The 20,414-nt window shown below is 38.1% G+C and overlaps 1 protein-coding gene across 1 annotated transcript; it reads right to left on the reverse strand.

Annotated features, from left to right (window-relative positions):
• Positions 1 to 501: 501 nt before the first annotated feature.
• Positions 502 to 18,854, reverse strand: LOC146166656 (cell adhesion molecule 2-like). Its single transcript, XM_083384432.1, has 10 exons — positions 18,608 to 18,854; positions 12,636 to 12,825; positions 12,147 to 12,283; positions 11,473 to 11,581; positions 10,371 to 10,570; positions 9,884 to 10,099; positions 7,985 to 8,104; positions 5,261 to 5,296; positions 3,020 to 3,142; positions 502 to 2,397 (listed from the first exon to the last, which is right to left on the reverse strand). The coding sequence occupies exons 1-10, from the start codon at positions 18,666 to 18,668 to the stop codon at positions 2,264 to 2,266; spliced, it is 1,326 nt and encodes a 441-aa protein (XP_083240558.1). The 5' UTR covers positions 18,669 to 18,854; the 3' UTR covers positions 502 to 2,263.
• Positions 18,855 to 20,414: the final 1,560 nt, after the last annotated feature.

Raw genomic sequence — 20,414 nt, forward strand, 5'->3', positions numbered from 1 at the left:
CTCCGCAGCCCTGGTGTGGATAATGATATAGTCTACTTTTTTGCTTTGGTAGAAAGCTCAAAACATTGCACCGTGGTTTACACACGCTAATCAACTCGTGGTTGAGTTTGTTAAAAACTACAGGTTATTATGAAATATGTCTTTCGGGAATTGAACGTACCATTGGTAACGAAAGTTTATCAAGATACACCTGGTTTATTATGTACAGTGGAATTGCCTGCCTTGGTTTATATTTTTCGTGTTAATTCTGTGCTAATTATTAAAATCTTTCTTTAAGAAAAGCAAGTAATTAGCCTCCAAGAACAAGGGTGCACCTGGCATGGGCGGAACACCGGTGTAACAAACACAAAAATCGTTATTGCAATTGCAGAGGAAATCAATTCTTATGGACATCCTTAGTCTTCTTCAAATGCGAAACAACAGGTGCTGTTCTTTTTTACACTTTGAATTTGTACATTTGTGTCGCCTATCTTGTAAAGACTTGGCAATACAACAAATCAATTCTTTAAGAAAAGCGTTTATTGGAGCACCTAGATTCTAGAAAGGGAAAAAGGCGATTTTCATATGAAAAGTGATTTGTGGTCTCACGAAAAAAACGACTTTCGGGTATTCGATCCGGATATGTTATGTTAAATTACAAGAAAATATATGAAATAGTTGCGACATTACAAGCGTTCAAATATGAAACAAAGTGCAGTTAAGTCGAGCGAAAAATTTGTTTGGTCCAAAAAGGAAGCGGCTGTAATAAATCTGGCGAGATTATCGAAAAAACGTGAAGTCGCTTGCCTGTTGACCTGCAATACCAGCAAAAAACGATAGTACCACCAAAAGGCGTTAAGAAAATATTAAAAAAACAAGCGATCACACACAAAGCGACGCAAATAAAAGATAACAGCGATTGTGAAACTTTAGCAAACGTGGAAAGGACAAAGCATACAGCGCTAAAATTAGGCGCACCAATAAAACTGCGCCCGCATATCAGCACCGACATGAAACTTTGGCAATGACGAAAACCGCCTTTACTAAAATCAAAAATGCAAGTTGCACTATAACTCGATAAAAAGTATAAAGTGCGCCATTTAAACTGACTCCGCTCAACTTTTTTCACGAGAATTACAGCTGCGAATGGGTGGGCAAAAATCACACAAGAATCGTACTGAAAAAACGCAATGGCACTACAACTCGGTAAAAGTAATGTCCGTCATTTCAACTCAACTTTTCTCATTTCACGAGAAATACAGCTGCCAATGGGGTGAAAAAAAAATCTCACAGGACTCGTGCAGAGTCGAATCAAAAAACGAACGAACGAATATACAGTCATGCTTTACAAGCACATATGCGCGGTGATGTGCAATAAGGCAACAGAAACGGTGGGCCTTAGACCGTTCTGCGGGATTTACCTGGGTGTCTGAGGGCGCAGCTGCGGTGTTTGAACAAGGTACAAAACAAGAAAGAACAAGTGTCGGGACCAGCAGGGTCGTTAGCGTGATTTAAGGGTATGAAGCAGGGCTGCGGAGTCGGTTTAAAATAACCAGAGTCAGACTCCGGCAAAAAAAATAACTCGAGTCCGACTCCCGAGTCCCGATTCCGAATCCGCAGCCCTGGTATAAAGTGTCAACAACACGAAACTAAGATTCAATTTTATAACTAAGGAAGTAAAGGCACCTATTGGTTTGGGAGAATCGCGTCCCACTTAGTAATAATGACATTTCTGTCCCTTCAGCAGTTAATGCTTATTTTGAAATTCGTGCCGTCTGATAAGTGAAACAACAAAAATAATTCTGGATAACAGACGACTATAAAGTTTAAACCAATATTAGATAATGTAACTTTAGTGTCCACAGCTATTTTTACGTAAAACAAATGTATTAATCTTCAAAGTAGACAAAAATTAAGAAAAAAATTTCAAACATCTTGTATAAGTTTAAAGGAAATAAATTCTAGATGAAAATATTCATTTGACAAGAATATGCGCAAAATGAAATGTTGGATTTAAGGAGGGGTTCGAACACAAAAGCCTCGGAATTCGCACTCGTGAATGCAATATAATAACCAATGTTTTCGATAAATATTTAAAAAACAATTAGTCCAAGTCAAGTTACAAAACAAAACGAGTTATACAGCAATTGTTAAACTGTATAACGCAGCCTTGTTAAAATTAACTCGTCTTGACTATGAAGTGTTTGACTGTAATCCAAAATGAGTCAGTTTATCCTGCGTTCAAAAACCCCCGACAGCCGCGCGTCCCGTCTCTCATTGTCCTCTATAAGAAGTGTTCCGTCCTCTTCTTTTCGCCGAGCAACTCGGCCTCAGTGGTGGGTAGGTCGTCATCCTCTGATTCCACCGACATTTCCTCGACGTCGTGCGAGGCCTTCAGCTCGTTGGTGTAATACTCGCCTGCGCACAATCACCGCTGGTTAGATTTAAGAACTGCTGCGATTCTAGGGAGGTGTCTGACTATCAGTGTTGTAATGACTTTAGTCGATGAATTGACTTAAGTGCAATTAAGTCACTATTTTTTACTGAAGAGTCTTGAATGTTTTTTAAATGACGTGACTTGAAATATTTGGGCAAAATGACTTGAACAACTTGACTTGAGTCTTTTTTTGCGAATGTCTAGTACGATGAAATTCCACTTTTTATCGGCGGTTATAGTTGTCACAACTGTTTGTTTATTGTTTACTGCTGTTTGTTACATAGGGCAAAACGTTCAGCTTGCGACACACTTTTACCGAAAATCACCTAAAGAACTTTTAACGTTTTTTAAGTGTATAAAAGACTACTTTGATGCTGAAACCAGAGTGCAGTTTAATTTTGGCGTTTAAATTTTTGAAATTACTATCGTCGTTGACCATGGCAAAGTCGTCCAAGCTCGCAGCAACTGTACAATGCTTAAGTACTGTGTTAAAGTTAAAAGACGCAGTTCATTAACTACCTCATGAGTCATGACCAAATGTTTCAAATCATCGCCAATTTTTTTTTTGTCAATTCCCCAAACAAACCAGAAACACAAACTCACCTTTGTGTGCCATGAAGTATCGCAGCAGTATGATGATGGTGACAATGAGCACGAAAACGGCGACGGCCACAACTCCACCAATCACAGCCGCGTCAACCGTGGGCGCCAATGTCGTGGTAGGAGCTAAAAAAAAGTTTAAACTTTTCTTTAGACCCTGATCTTATTTTACAACGTGAAAATCTTTCAAATTTATTAAAAAAATGCAACTTTTTTAACAAGTTAATTAAGTCTTGAAGCGACACTCTTTTATTTGTGCCCAATTTGTACAACGCGACAAGCTGTGTTGTTGCAATTGGGTGCAGCAAGTTCAAACAGTGGTCCACAAACTTTAAAATGCGTGTATCAATGTTGGGCGTTGGCAAATGACTTTTCAGGTGCTAATCGGACAAATTTCAGCTTTCGGCTCGTATGGTGAGCTACTTTTGAAAGGTATTTATTAAAGTTGTTGCAAATTATCGTTTTAAAAAACATTAAATATTCCAAAAATATGGAATAGTTTGACTGTGTGACTTAAGAAAATAAGTTTGGGCAAAACAGGTTTTTAGGCGTGAGGGTGGACACGAAGCGAAAAAACACGCGGAACCATCATTTATCAAAGTTTGAAAACCACTGGATTCTAAAATATATAAAGAATCGCTTGGATCCCACGAGTGGCTTGCATGTTAGGCGCTGACATCAATGTCAACTTTCGAGTTGGAATTTCGGCAGCCAAAATGGTATTACGTGATCATAAAAAACTTAATAACCAACGAAATAACGCCTGAGCTCAAACAGGGATGAGGTGCTGACGCCCTTAACCCAAATAGTTATTAATTACACCAAGCGTTCGAAGCGATCCCGTATATATTATGAACTAATTATGCAAGGTTGACAAGACATCACATGCAGGTCGTTGCTTACGACTAACAAAAATACAGTGTAGGCATGCAAGACAAGATTCATGAACAGCAAGACACGAAAGATTTATCGGAATCGACAAAAAAGGTCCATACAAATACCTGGAGGCTCCCGAAGGAAAGCTTGCGGAAAAATAAAATCGCACTTATTTGAAAACGCCAAACGCAAACGTCCTTCTATATCAGTAGTCGGCAAATTTCATTTGTCGCGATTTTGTCAAGTACTCTTTCCAGAGCTATTGAAGGCCCACTACATAAAACCACTACTAAAACAGGGGCGGATCCAGGTTACTTGTTTTGAGTTGGAGGCATTAGAATGACGTCACACAGTTACGTCATAAAACAGTTGTTTTTAGAAACACTTTAAAGTTGGCAAAAAAATATAGTTTGACAGGCACTTTTAGTGCCACATTTGACGTGGGCCTGAACCCCGCGACAAATATTAGTCTTAGCCACGTCAACATTTAAAATACGGTGCAATGAATGTACGGCTTTTACGCGGCCCATAACTACATGATAACATTAATGAACTATTCAAAAATAGCTCGCGGCTCACAGTTTGCCGATCACTGATCTACGTGGTTATTATAATCGAGTTTCTGTTAGCTCATGAATTATGGATGGCGGTTAATTGCGAAAAGGTGAAATGCGATATAGGCGACGGCTGAAAATGAGATAACAAAAAGCAATGAATACCTGCAAAACCACCAGCGTCGCTTCCTGGGTCTTTGGCTAAAGAAAGGCAGGCAAGCAAGAAACAGAAAGGATGTTAGTCAAGGGTTTGGGAAAGGTGTGCAGCAAGCCACCAGAATGTGAATGTGGCACGCCACAATAACTAAAGTCCAACTACTCACGTAATTGCACGAACGCGATTTTTAAATTAGAAATGTGGCACCGACGGTTGTGTGAGTAATTTGTAAGTGCAGAAATCACCTTTCTACCAAGAAAAATCGCGAATAATTAGTAGACATATTGCTTGGTGCAACATGGCGGTAACACCAGTGTAGATCTCGTTTAAAACTTAAAAACAAATTTAAGTTTTTTAACAAATCCGATTGCTAAAGTACATGCAATGCAGTCATGGTAGTGGCAATAGATTTAAATTAGGTTTAATCCACAACAGAAAAGTGTTATAAACACAAGTTAATCAGTAGTTGTTTGTAAAAATATCCTCGCAATGCTAGTTTTTATTACGGTTAATAAAACAGCAGTAAATCAACGAAATTTAGCCAAAAGATTAGCCTTATCACTACAATAGCAACATGGAGAACTACTTAAGCGTACTATAGAGTTAGAAGAAGGTAAAACATGTTAAAAAAGTTGATAGTTAGCTTGAGATTCTTACCTGTGGTTGTGGGTGGGGGAGGGGTGGTGGGTTTATCTGAGAAAAACAAATAGGACAGGTTTAACGACTGAATATTTCAACACCGGTGGAAATTAGGCCGAAAGAGCAGTTCCAGCCGGCTCCATTTTTTTCTACACCAAGAATTAAAAACCAACTTTTTGAGCAATGAGCGCATCGTTTAGTAAGTTTTTTGTGCCACTTTTTCTTTGAACTGAAAAGTTTTTCCAACTAAATCAAAACAAACGCATTTTTAATGCTTTGTCGCCTTTTTTGTAATTGACTTTTTTTAATTGCATAAAAATCCTGAGCCTGTCTCTGATTAATATTTTTTGTAATAAATACATAAAAAACACAAGTTTTCATAACAAAACGGTTAGTGGAATTTTAGTACTGGTCGCAGCTGCGTTTCAATAGTTAAGATTGACTTTAGTACGTTTTGCAAAGTTTGGAAAATCTTATAAGATTAAATTTTTGTCCGATAATATCGGATCGAAGCCGATACCCGATGTCAAGTATCGGTACTCGAACTATCGGTGCCGATCCGATTTAAATGAATATAGAAATTTCAAGATTGACTTGCAATACAAACGCATTCTAAATTTGAATCTAAATTTATCAAGGTTAATAGCTGGAGGTCACTAAACGTCTTAACGCGCTGAAGCAAATTGTGGCCTTTAAGTTGGAAAAATTTGCCCTTCAACATTTCAATTTATTCTATTTTGCATGTTTGCGCATAGAAATGACGTCATTCGGTATCGGATCGCGATAATTTTGGTAAAAGTAAATCGAGTATTTGTATCGGAATAGAACGTCAAGCTTCGTACATTGCTAGTTGGAAGAACGGCGCAAAAGCTCAATATACAAAGAGACGCTGGTGCGTTTTGAATTTGCTAAGTAAACCCGCCTAAATGACGTTGACTTCTCCATGTAGCGTCATGTTTGAACTTCCAGATTTTACTACCGATTCACAGTCGTTCGCCGGTCCGCACACCTTGCCTAAGTTTACACTTAAAACCGCGGCGGAACCGTTAATGGCGCAATAGGGGTAGAATTTACCACGGTGTGCTTTGAAAGTTGGATAATGTTGGGCTAATACCGAGAGACTATTATAGCATTTTGGTTATTTGGTTCATTTTGTCAAGTCGCTGTGTTGCAACTAGTCAAAGGGTGGGCTATTTTTTGTTTTAAGCTATAAACTTTCGGAAACAATTCAAAACGATCGTTAACACGGGGAAATTTTACCACAGTGTGCTTTGAAAGTGGGATAACTTTGGGCCATTTCGAGACTATGAGAGCTTTTCGGTTATTTTATTCCTTTTATCGCATCATCATTTTTTATGCAACAGAAGACACATTTGAAATGAAGAGGCGGAATCGTTAATGGCGCAATAGTGGTTGGATTTACAACAGTGTACTTTGTAAGACTGTGAAATCTTTTCGGTTATTTTATTCCTTTTTTCATGTCGCTGTGTTGTAACTAGTCGACGGGTGGACTAGTTTTTGGTTTTAACCCATAAACTTTCGAAAAAAAAAAATTAAAACTTGGTCGGTTGGTTGGGCCACTAAAATTAGACTTTTAATCACAATCGGAAGTTTTTATTTTGGCTTCTGCAGATGTTTGAATAATTTTTAAAATTCAATGTCGCTTAGCGAGTTGTACATGCTTCGGCAGGTGTCAACCGTTTGTAATAATATGTGATTTGTAAATCTTTTCTATAGTGTTTACACATGTTTAAAATGTGTGTGATTATGATTTTTGTGTGAAAATAAACCCGTTTTGCTCCTTCAATAAACGTTCTAGAATCTAGGTAATACTTAGCATGACCTTAATCACTCACTTAACAGTGTCTTAACACAGCTTTATTCGCATACCGAATTGCTATACTGTTTTGTCGAGGCGCCACATGCCACCATAAGGTAACAACGCACCGTTTTGAGCGGAAACAATGAAACGACCGCCTTTCTATTTTGACACGTAATATCAAGAGGCCGCTTTTCCAAATAGACTGTTGGGCGGTTGAATCTCGGAGACAAAACAGCAGAATCGCCTCGATTTCAAAAAGCCGCAAGACTAAGGAAACCATAGAATAGACACGATCGATCCTGATTGTGAAGCTATTCGCATAGAGATTTTCTTATGTATGTATTTTTTTTCTAAATTTAACACTGGCGTTTCAAAAAATATTACAGTCAAATATTAGACATTAAGCCAAAGTAATTTCAAATAGAAATGTCTCATTTATGTTTACAAACCGAAAATGTTTGACCCACTATTTCTTTTGGTTTTAAGTGGACTTGGAGGAAAATTAGCGGAACCTTTTGAGAAATTGCGGAACCTTTCGAGAAATTGCGGAACCTTTCGAGAAATTGCGGAACCTTTCGAGAAATTGCGGAACCTTTCTGTTTGTAAGGTGGTTTCGAAGCATCTTTTAAACTTTTTATTACAAATCAATGGTAACAACCAAAAACTGTGATTAGTGGCTCAGATAACGTTTGATACATACTACTAGTCGGATAGCGACAGATCTGTTTAACTGAAAACAAAACAAGAATTTACGTACCACTCAATTTAGAAAGGACACTAGTAAGGCATATTTGAGACTTGGGCAACAATCGGCGTAACTTCTAAAGCGCAACAAATTCAATAAATTCGCAAACGTTGTGACAATACACGAAAAAGGTAGCACTTTCTTAACACGCGAACATTTAGCGTCCAGTCCTTACCGTACACCTCCAACTTGAAAGAAACAGAAGAGTTTTGTCCGACTCCGTTGTCCGCTGTGCAGGTGAAGGTGCCGTTGTTGTTGCCGGTCTGAACACTGTTGCTGATGATGCCTTTGCCGTCTGTGCATCAAGTTATGGGCGGGTTAAGGTTGTGTGTTTTTCGGAAGACCAGGTGTAGTTACAAGGGTATAAGCAGTGTTGTAATGACTTAACAATGACTTTACTTAAGTTCGCGTAAGTCACTGTTTTCAAGTGACTTGACTTGACTTAAGTCGATTGAATAAGTCACTTGACTTAGACTTCATTATTTTGGACATTTGATTAACGTAAAATCAAGTGTTTTTTTGAGTTATTTCTCACAATCGGACGAAAGTCACCATAAGTTTGAAAGTTCGCGTAAATTCGCAAGGCCTTGTTTTAGACGCTTGCGAATGCACAAAAAACTAAAAATTCATGGCTTCGCCTTTTTCGCGACAGTTTAAAAATTGCAATAGCCAGAACAGATCTAATAAGGTTCAATTTAATTCTCCCAATTAATATCTGCTGTAAAACTGGTGCAAATCCACAGCACCTTGCATACAATGGTGTGAATATAAAAGTGCACGGTGATAATTTTAAGGCCCTGTTGGAATTTTCGCGGGCACCCAAGCCTACGATTCGGGGCTGAAACGTGATCCGTGCGATGTGTTTTGTGTTGCGGGCTGGGCGGATGCGGCGCTTTAGCGCATGAAAAAAAAAGGGGAGTCGGGCGATCTATCGCACTTTAGGGATGACGTCATTTGGTGCTAGGTAACTCCCGTTTAGCGGGATTTCGTCAAGTGGTCTTTGTTCGCAGGCGAAGTACCGTTTGGACCCTACAACGTTAGAAAGCCTAAGAGCGATGGTAAACCTAACCAATTAGCAAATCCATTCAGGCATTAACTTGGAAATATAAAAGGAAAACTCGCGAATGGCCACTAAAGTAGTTCAAATCGACATATAATCAGTTAATCATTAACGGGTGCAAGCGTTATGGTTAAATAGCCACTTTCAATAGAAAATCGCCATGTTTTTTACGTTTCGTCGTCGCTAAGACGCTGATTTATTGATTTAAATTCCAGTTGAGATTCTTTTAAACGAAAAATACTAGCAGCAATTTAGACTTTTCAGTTTACTTCAATGTCCCAAAAGCCGAGACCGTCGCTCTACCAACTGAGCTACACAGACTCAGAGAGGAGCGAGTCGAGAAACAACCAAACAGTACACCAATGCTTGCTCAACATTCTATTAGTACACGCAACTTCACATTGAAGTACGTTGGAATTTCTGAAGTACTTTGGAATACTATGCAGATCGAATCAAGTGCATCCACCATTGTTGTAAACAAGTCATTTTGAAATGACTTAAGTCCCAGTCAAGTCATTTGTAAAATAACTTAAGTCAAAGTCAAGTCTTTTTGAAAAAGCTAAGTCAAGTCCTAGTTGCGCAAGTCAAGTCCCAGTCAAGCCATAATTAGAGCATGTCAACTTCAGGTTACGTCCTTGTGATAAAAATAAAACGTTAAACTATTGAAATTCTTAAACTCGTACGATTAAGAGTAATAACTGAACTAAAAAATAAGAAAAGCGTAATATATAGCAAGCAATTTTTTTATGTGCAAACATTTGAATGAATAGTTCAATTTTAAAACAAAACTACTTAAAGAAACACTTTATTTCAACCCAAGTCATCTTGCCCAAATGACTTAAGTCAAGTCAAGTCATCTTGCCCAAATGACTTAAGTCAAGTCAAGTCAAGTCATTTGAAAACAGTGACTTAAGTACACTTAAGTCAAGTAATGTCAAGTCATTGACTTTAAGTCCTTACAACACTGACATCCATCTAGACTTACTTCAAGCAACTCAAAATCCGCCGACTTACCCATAAAGTATCCGAAACTTGGGGGCAGCTGACCGGCGGCAAACTCAACGGTGGGGCTGTCCGAGTCGGTCCCCGTCGCCTGGGGCTCGTAGAACCACGTAAACTGGGGAGAGGGGTTTCCCTCGGCCGTGCATCGCGCCTCGAAGTTTTCGCCTTCCATAATCAGCTGTACAGAGCTGGAGAGGGTGGGGTCGCTGAACTCGGCGGTCGGGGAATCTGGAAAGTGAAGTTATTTTTATCGGCTGGGCAATTTTTTTTTGTTGTTTGCAAAAGAAAACAAGGTTTATAAAAAAAAAAAATTGAAAAGTCTTTGAAATAAATAACGATTTCAGCCTCTGCCCACTTTTTACCTCAAAAATCCACTTATATACAGCTCATAAAAATCCACATACATTTTTCAGTCGGGTAACTTTTACTTAATGCCACATTTAAGACAAAAAAAATATCGCTGTGAATAAACGAAAAATACACATCAGAAACAACTTACAGTAGACATTGACAGGTTTCAATGGTTCAAATTTCAGAGCGTTGATTTCCTTTTGTTCCATCACGCAAAAATATGACTCTCCGTTATCCTTTTGGGTGAATACCTTGGTGAGCTTGAGCGACACGTTGTACAGTCCGTTGGACGAAGTTTCTTCAAGGTTGCTGAATGTGTTTACTTTCGCGCCGGTCGAATCCTCGAACCTAAGTGAGACGTGTTTAAAAGATCTCTAATGGAGGCGGTAAATATTTCGGCTGAACACATTTATTTTGGGCATTACTGCTTCGGAAAAAAAGTTTTTCGCAAGTGGTAAATTGACACATGAGCACATGATTATTTTTTCGTTAATATTATCCCGCTTGGGTGCAATATGCAAGGATCTGTAATGTAGCTTGATAATAAATTGCAAAGCCAAAAAGGTCGAGTAGATCGACATCATCTTGATTAAGAAGTTTCAATACGAACTTGTATCATCTTCAGTTAATGTATCCTGCTTTATCTGCATTACATTCGATTCGGGGTTCGGCTGTAGGTTGTACTACAATATAGACTAACGTTTTTCATTAAAATGAGCTACATTGATTTGTTATTGAAGCTTTTAACCAGTCAGGCGGCTTAACAGTTTATTAATTTCAACAATTCCTGTTGTAATAAACTAATTAATCCGGCTCCAACATTACTACACTATGTTTGGTCTCTAAGCATATTCTTATCACAATCCTGTGTTGTGAAATTGATAACCGCAATCAAAACAAAAAATATATATGCCTTAATTTAGCCAAACAACTGGTGGACCGGCTTGAAAAAGCAACAAGCAACAATTTGGCCACATTTTTTTACATGTCCTGTATCATAAGGCGTCTTTAGCAAGAACATGATTTAAATTTTTGTTTAAAAGTAATGCCACTGAGGTTGAGGTCATACATCTAAATACCACCACACAACTTATTTTTTTAGCAGCCAATGTTTCTGGCGGCCACCTGAGTTTAGAATTAGCCTTGTCAAAGGCTTTGATAAAAGTGCTGTCCATTATCACTGTTCTATATGTGTATGGTTAAAAGTAAAGTAGGGGAACAGTGTTGGTTCAACAGCCACACTTGCTTACCAGATATTCGGCTTTGGCTTGGCGTTCAATGCGTGGCAAGTCGCTAGAGTGGCTTCTGTGTCTTTAAATATTGGTGAAGAGTTTTGATCGATTGTGATGTTTGCCAATTCTGAATGTGACAAAAATATGCAGCAAATTAATTAACATAAATATGAAATATTATTAGTAGTCAATGAAACACGCACACACATATGTGTGTTAACAACTGAGATCTAGCCCTTCTGAAGCTTCTTTACCAAACGATTTATCGCCTACGTATAATATAGTACACCGAAAGCCATTGCAGACTTATTGAATCTGTTGATTTATGATGCAAGCAGGGCAGACTAGAAAAACAACTAGCCTGCAGTGAGGTTCGAACTCACGACCATCAGGTCAAGCTGGGACCGTCGCTCAACCAACTGAGCTATGGCAAAGATTCGGTGAGTCTGCATAGCTCAGTTGGTAGAGCGACGGTCCCGGCTTGACCGGAGGTCGTGAGTTCGAACCTCACTGCAGGCTAGTTGTTTTTCTAGTCGGCTCTGCTTGTATCATAGATCAACAGATTCGGTGAGCCTGCAATGGCTTTCGGTGTACTATATTATCAGTAGACATAAACTTTTATCTGGCATAAAGGAAGTTTACAATTTTCTACTTCAGACATTTAAAGAAATATCAAATTTAGCTATACTTACGATTTACAGTTAAGAAAACATATGACTTCGGGGAATCTTTAATGTTTGTCAGTTCACAGGTATAATTGCCGGCATCATTCAACCTGAAGTGTTTGAAAGTCAAACTCATTCCTGTACTGGAATCGTTTGCTATAACCCTTTTAAATAAAAGAATAAACAATTTCACAATCATACTTTTTTAATGATAACAATGTTCAAGAAATCAAGAAATGGTATATGTAAGTACATTTACTAATCTATAGATAGTTTATCATACACTAATCTACAAACATGATTTTTTAATATAACGAGGAGTAAAAAATCTAAAAATGGTCTATGCACTTGCAAAAGCGCTTTCCTGTAAAAGTGTTACCATTTTTGAGACACTCTTTTTATACAAAAATCCTACATTAAAATTTTTAGGGAGAATAAAAAGCAATAAATCCTGGTTTACAGGTCGGGCTTAAAACACTAAGTGACACACAGCAAAATAAATATGATTTACTGTACCTATCATTCTGATAGGATGGAAGAGTAATCTTTTGCTGGAAGGAAAGCAGACTTCCCCCAGGTGCATACCAGACCATGAGTGGAGCAATGTCTGTGGGTACATCTTTAACTTCACATAGCAGGGTCACTAGCTTGCTTCGACCTATGACTGCCTCCACGTCAAATCCTTTGATTGAAACCTTTTTATCAGCTGAAAAAAAGAATACATAAAGTATGTTTACAGGCTTTTTACAAAGTTTTATTTATTTTTTTAAATGGCAGTTTACCATAAAATTTAGTGTTTAGCAGTTTGATGATTCCTAATACAACAAGTTAACTAATTACAGTTTAAATATTGTAAAGAAAAATCAAACCTATTATAAGTTTGTTTTGAAACTTTGTTTGGCAACATATTATACACATCAGTGTTTGTCAACCTATGGGTTATAACTAGGGCGATTATATTTTGACCAAAAAAATGATAAATTTTGACCTGAAAAATTGAAATTTTGACCTTGAAATTAATTTTTTTGACAAAATTTTGACCTATTAGAAATACATTGATTTAAACATCATATTGTTGTATAAAGTACTAAATTAGTGTCTTGGCATCGTTAACCACATAATTTTTATGTTTGTCGAACACAAATCACTTATTTTTTCAGGTTTATACAAAACTTATAAAATTGCTTAATTGATGTTTTTGTCACTTCAAATAACAGCAGCGATAAAAATGTCAAAGAAAAACAAAACGCTGGTTATTTTAGAATAAAGTTGTGTAAACAGTTGAAATACCAGGTAAAAATAATTGCTGAAAATTAACAATTAGGACCTAGTATATTATTCAAACTAGAAATAGGATAATTGCAAATCACAAGCGAAAAAAAGGGAAGTACTGTTCAAAACTATCGGCTAAATCAGAAATACACAACTATATAAAGCATAAAGAAGTTCAAACATGTGCATTTTAATTGATTTTGACTTGAAAAAATTTTGACAAATTTTGACCTGAAGTGTAAATTTTGACAAAATTTGGACTTTCTTGACAAGTCAAAAAATAATAGCCCTAGTTAAGACCCAAAATTGGGTTGCTGTGAAATTTGATTGGAGCACCGACTGCAGTAGTTTACATAATTAGATTTATTTTTCTGTTGAAAATTTTAGACAACTGGAAAAAAATGGAGACATGGCTCATACTAATTAAATTTGAATGTATTTATGCTATTTGTTTTATATTTTGTTTACTTAAAAAGGTCAAGTGGTAAAAGTGGTCGACCAAAGCTTAGCTGTTATACTTATACTTGCAGTGTAAAAAGGTTTAGAAACATTGATCTAAATCACTATGCAGCTATAGTGTGGCGATTAGGACGTTATTTGGTTAATATTTTTTAAAGGGCAATGTTAGTAAAGCAAAAACAACACAGCAGTAACTTGGCTTTATCATGCATGCAAAATAAAAACTTGTTGCCAAATTAAAGCTTTAGTTTGGAATCAGGTTAGAACTGAAAAAGATCAGTGGTAACTTTCTTAGTGTTAAATCAATAACATTTCGTAATAAGTAGCAGCTAACAATGATAAGGGGGAAGTCAGACACACTATAGGTATTTCTGAGTAGGCGCGTGGAGACTATCGCAAAGGACAGCGTGACATTTCTTTTTGACAACGCGCAAAACAGATGGCACTATAACGGTGCGGTGAGCGCGCGCGCCAATGCGGCAAAAAGGTAGTGCGAGTGTAATGTAACAACTGAAACAAAGACAGGCGACGCGGCGTATCGGCTATCCACGCCAATTCAAGCGTCGTCGATGGAATGGCTGATGTTTTGTTGCAGCCCCCGGGTACAAGCATCGCCAATGGGGGAGGGAGCGTGGTCACTTGTAATAAATACTTATCGACGCCGAACCTCGATTAAACATTCCAAGGGCCAATTGAAGGTCGCAAACGCCGAGCGAAAGTGAAAAGGCCCTAGCTTTTGTGATTTCGCTTTCGTTGAGTAAGCGGCTGTTGTTGTGCGAAAAGCGGTTATCGAATCCACTTTGCGCAGGCGACTTTGCCGTCGTTAAGGTCCCGACAGCATCAGGAACACTTGAGTGCTAAGTGGCATACAGCTCGCGGCAATTAACGCGCGATTTTCGCCTCGACAGCTTTCTCGGAAAATGCTCGGTTAACGAACTTGTGCGCACGACTAACGTTTATAATAGTGCTTTTTCTCTAACCTTCAGATGGGCTTTTTACATGGTCGCCCTTTGACTTGAAAAGCGTCTCTTAAAAAATGCCCGAATACAGGGAGATTGTGCCTTGAAAGTAATCCATTGTATGTTTACTTCTAAAAAGCGCAACGACCAATCCACAACCGGCTTTGGGCGTTTCTCTGCGGGAGAATTAAAAAAACAGAAAGCCGAATGAATAAAGGATATTCTCCATGCCTTCGTTCGCCCGTCACCTGAAGTGATTAAAACCACATAAGTGGTAATCGGCAAAAATATATTGCGCATTTCTCTGAAGCTAACATGCAAAGCGAAATAATTCGGAAAGTTTCAGATGCACCAATTTCGCATAATTATAAACGCCGAACCCTCGAAAGCAGGAAATTATAGGATTTGCCAGGTGTTTTAACCTAGGAACTGCACCTGTGCAATCAAAGACAACACCTAGTGATGACTGCGGTCGCCTCACAGAAACAATTAGTGCCGGATTGCACTCAATCGGAAATCGTATTACCCTAGAAAGGAAACGATCGGCCTGAGCCGCAAGACGCCCGGTATGGTCACGCGTTTTGACAAAGGAGCGACGATTTAATTTTACGCCTGTGCGTCGTGAACAAACACTGAGTGTTTTGACAAAAAGATTTTACGGCAATAAACCGCTGCTTCGAGAATTAGCTACAAAACAGGTCAAGGTGTAAAAAATTACGCCGGAAACTCTGCAAGCAAATTAGACACAAACTGCGATACGTCGTCGGGCAAATTCTTAGACACAGCAGTAAACGTTCATTAAAGTGTAGGTAACAAATGGGCTTACGTTACATGACGAAGACGTGGTTGTCTAAGCCCGTTGCTGTGAATGCCAAAAACTTGTGGACATGGGTCTTACAGTTTCAATACATCTAACTGTGATTAATATTTGTTACGCTCTTTCCCCAACTTAAAGATAAAAAAAACAGAATATTTGGTGTTCCAATAATAAAATGTATAGGGATATATAACTCTTTTCATTTATAAACACAGCTGCGTCGTTTTAACATTTCAAAGACGAGATAATACGCGTCGTGAAATAGAATCAAGTTTTTTTTTAAATTTAATAAGTTTCCATTTTCTCAATATAAGTCAAAGTAATGTTTGCATTAATTTGGGGTAATCATACTAAATCCTAAAAAAAAAATTTAATAAAAATATTTTTGATTTCATTAAACCCAAACAAGTTTCCATAAAACAGCATTTAACAAATTAAGGTGCAAAACCATTTCAAGCAGAAGCAAAAACAACAGGATTCCGTGTCAACACCGTGAGCGTGTCGCCTTTGACTTCTCGAAGCTTCTTACACACACAAAAGGAAAAAAATTCGCGGCTTAGTGTAAAAGTTGGAAAGCGCAGACCGACGTTGGCCTTCGTGAGTGTTTGCACACAACTACGCCGCGATTACACAGGGATTAGGCGGGATCGCACCAACGTGAAACTGGAGCCTGACGCTCCCGACCGCCAAAGGTCTGCCTGCCCTTGTGTTGGCGGCGGCGGTGAGGCGCGTTTGAACAGGAGCGGGCAAGCGCCTTGCGAATTTCGGCGGACAAGTGCGAGACAACAACAAGCCGAACGTACTTTTGCACTTCGAGGTTGGAGAGGGCGGCGAGGGGCCCGGGGAGAGTTCGGAATCGCGCTCGTCTCGTGCGTTGCTCATTCGCTCGCCGCCGGAAAACGATCCTACAGCAAAGGTTCGTCCAAAGTCATTTTTGCGCCCAGATGCCGGCCCACTTTTTGTACAGACCCGAATAACAGTCGGTGCAATGTTTATCTCAGGGGTGCCCAACCTTTTAGCTGTTACCGGCCACATTAGACCGTCTTTTTTAAACTCACGGCCGCCAGCAAATTTTTTTAGAGATGACGTCAGAAAGTTAAGTCATAACGTGACGTCATAGAACAATTATTCATAAACATATACTCGCTGTTTTAATGATCTCGTGCAAAAATATAGAACTGAAATATAGTCTAATAACGCGAAGCGCGAAAAAAAACGCAGTTGAGCGGATTCCAGCACGGGCACGGCCGCCAACACTTGCTTATTAAAATATGTGTTGAAGGCCGCATCGACGGCCGCAGATTGAACACCGTTGGTCTAGCTGTTGTAATGGCACTCGTATATCCCACACAGGCCTGATTGCATTTCAGTGCCTTCCCGCCTGAGATCTTTGGCGTGGAAAGCTTGCCCTAAATCACACCAATGACGTCATTTGGCGTGAAATAACGTCGGCCTAGTAATTTAAAAAAAAAAACGATTGTCGTTTTTGGCGAACATATCGCCCAGTTTTAGCAAAAAAAATCGGCGTAAATCTATGGCGGCCACAAATTATGGAATGCAGTTAGGCACACAGACAACTCCACACTGGCAGCTAATGTGCGCCCAATGTCACCTCGGGCAATGTTTAGCTAATATGGGGCTTGTACAAGTACATCCCTCACTACCGAGCGTTGAACGTCGACGAAAATACGCAACATGTTGTATGTTGGCGGTTTTGGGTGAAACGAACTTAAAATCACCGTCGTAAAACCTGGGACAGGGTAGGTCAGTTAACAAGATAAGTCTATAAAAAACTGATGAGATAGGTACGTGTCGCTTTTAGCCCCCTGTTATGCCCAGTTGATCACTTCACGATAGCCTTAAAATTACGAACTAAAAAAACGTAGCAGAAAAAAATGGTCTGCTGTTGAAAAGCCTACAATCGTCCAACTGCAAATACAGAGACTTCCTGCCAAATTCGGATCGAAAATCGAACAGGTGTTGTAACTGTTGTTAACAAAGGGACACCCACTCGCCGTTTTAGCCGTGACTGATTGCGTGTCTCAGCTACGATACATTGTGCAGAGAACAGATGACACATCTAGCACTTGACACCGAAACGGCAATGACGCAATCGCCCGATAGACACCGCGCTTTGGCTTCAAGTTAGCGGCCATTGGCTTTTCGTCCAGCAATGGCGAAGTTATGCTGGCATTCACAGCTAAGACACCGTGAAAAAATAACGCCCACGTTACTGAGAGCCTTTGTCAACAAGGCCCGTATAGACTTGTATACGTAAGTCATAACAGAAATCTGGGTAATATCCGTCGGCGTGATAAAAGATTCGTATTTTTTTAAGTTAAGGGTAGTAGAAAGAGTTCCTACAAACAGGGCAAGCAACATATGTGACGAGCGCGCAAAAAGCGCTACAGCAGTAACGAAGAAACAATTTCTCGGTGGGTTTTATTGACCTCGCAATCACGGCGGCCGCGTCAGCTAGGAATTGACGGCAATTTGCGCAAAATGTACTTCTAAATTGGCACTGTCAAACAAGCCGTTCTTAGCAGTGGTGGAAGCTGGAAAGGACCTGTAATTGCCATAACGTGGGAATATGATGAAACGTTTGAGCATGAATCAATTACTGGAGGCCTAATCTTATTATGGGGCAAAATTATTTAATTTTATACCATGACCTCAGCCGAATTTAATCTCTTATAAGCTTGCAGTAATACTTACCCAATACAATACAATAATCGGATTTCATTTATTACTTTGTCACTACACCAAATATAAGTCACTACACCAATGTTTGTTAAAATGCTCAATGAGATCATGTAGCCATACATATAATAACATGTTTGGCTTCTCAATATGGGGACATCTTAGTACAATAGCACTCCCAACGAAAACAGCAAAGTATATGTTAGATAACAGCACACAAAGCGCACATAACAATTTAAGGCTTATTAACACAACAACCTATTTCATAACAAAGAAAATACCTGGCTCAGCTGAGTGTGTCATGGCCACCATCAGAGTAATCAGTAAAATACACAGCTTCATTATACTTGCTATTATTGTGTAGGATACACTTTTTGCAATATTCCAAGTGAAGTTGAAACTTGTTTGGCTCACACTGAATTTGACAAAATGGAACAACACTTATTTCTGACTTTGGTGTATTTCCAAGGTTTAAAAGTTATTCAACGACTAAAGGGATTCTGTAAAATATTGTTCTTATTAAATTTTGAAACAAAAAAGTACATCTCTGGTAAGATAAAAGTTATGCTGCAAAAATATTTTATGTTTTTTTAACTAAAATTCAAACATCTTACTAAGATTATTCGAGATGCTATTTACAGCACAATTTAAAAAAAAAATAAGTAAAAATATGCCACACATATGCATTTTGAAATTCACAATTGGCAAAAAACTATAACTAGAGATAAAATGTTTAAACTTTATCTATATAGTTAACACACTTTTCAATGTATCAGTTATTGTTCATAAGAAAGAGTTCCAAAATTCTAGATAGCAGTTGTACAAAACTGTGTAAGAATGTTGTTTAAGAATGTTTTCATTGACCATAACATGAAATTTTATGCATTATATTTTGTAGATTTATTTTTAAGTGAAGCTGTACTTTTTTAAGGCAGTTGAAAAATCACTAAAATACTCTAAATAATGTTTTATTTATACAGTTAACAAGAAAAAGAAAAATGTTTTACAATATAACATGACAAAATATGTATTAATTAGAAAAACTAAAACGACACAGTTAAAAACTTAACTTCTATTGAAATTGAATACTTTGATCTTCATATTTTATATGCAATGTTATATTTATTAAAATTATATACATTTCACCATTTTATAGAATCATGGTTCACGAAAATTGGAGTTATACCAATTAAAAAAAACATATATATATATATAGCTAACTTGACATGCTAAGAATTTTAAACACTACAAGGAATATGTAAAAATTAAATACAAGGAATATGTAAAAAATTTCTTGTTAGCGGCACATTTCCGGAGATATTACATTATAAAAATTCGAGATGGAGTTTCCAGAGGTGCTAATCAACTAGTAACATTTATCTACATTCTTTAAAGTCGGGCAATTTTTAATGGAACACTATACTAGTTGATAGCACAACTGTTAAGTAGTCACACAAAATGACACTTGTAAATCTCAAGAACTTTTTGCTTATTTTGATGACTGAGGTAATATACTCAGAACCAGAACTAATGGTTAGATCATGTAATGTCAGCTTTTTAAAACCCTTTGGCATCCTATTGAAAATTCCGGCGCTGGTCTAGAATCCTACCACAGTTCTAAAATCAATGCACAAAATTTGAGTTAGGTTGCGGGTTAGCGTTTGGGTGTGGGTGGGTCAAGTATTATTATATTCTTTATTTAATAATAATACTTGACCCACCTTTACCCAAACGCTAACCCGCACCCTAACCCAAAAGGGGTAACACTAATTTACGGAATGATGAATGGTCGGAACGCTCACAGTATTATTATTAAATATAATAACACTTGACCCACCTTCACCCAAACGCTAACCCCACCCTAAACCAAATATTGTGCGTTGGTTTAATAATTGTTTTAACGGGGTAACACTTAAATAAGTGAGCGTTCCGACCATTCCGACCATTCATCATTCCGTAAATTAGTATTACCCCCCAAAAGGTGTTTCGTTGTGGTAGGATTCTAGACCAGCGCCAAAATTCCAATTCAATGTGATACTTTTTGATGACAAGCTTAAGCAACTAATATATCAGTAATAAAACTATTTT

Source organism: Ascidiella aspersa, chromosome 1 (assembly GCF_963924565.1).
Source record: "Ascidiella aspersa chromosome 1, kaAscAspe10.2, whole genome shotgun sequence".
Taxonomy (NCBI): Eukaryota; Metazoa; Chordata; class Ascidiacea; order Phlebobranchia; family Ascidiidae; genus Ascidiella; species Ascidiella aspersa.

What these genes read in the sequence shown, in the direction of transcription:
- LOC146166656 (XM_083384432.1), bottom strand. Translation starts at nt 18,668, where the DNA reads ATGAAGCTGTGTATTTTACTGATTACTCTGATGGTGGCCATGACACAC. An exon ending in CCATCCTATCAGAATGATAG is followed by an intron (nt 12,284 to 12,635) that starts GTACAGTAAATC and finishes TTTATTTAAAAG; the next exon opens with GGTTATAGCAAACGATTCCA. An exon ending in TCCCCCACCCACAACCACAG is followed by an intron (nt 3,143 to 5,260) that starts GTAAGAATCTCA and finishes ACTTTTTTTTAG; the next exon opens with CTCCTACCACGACATTGGCG.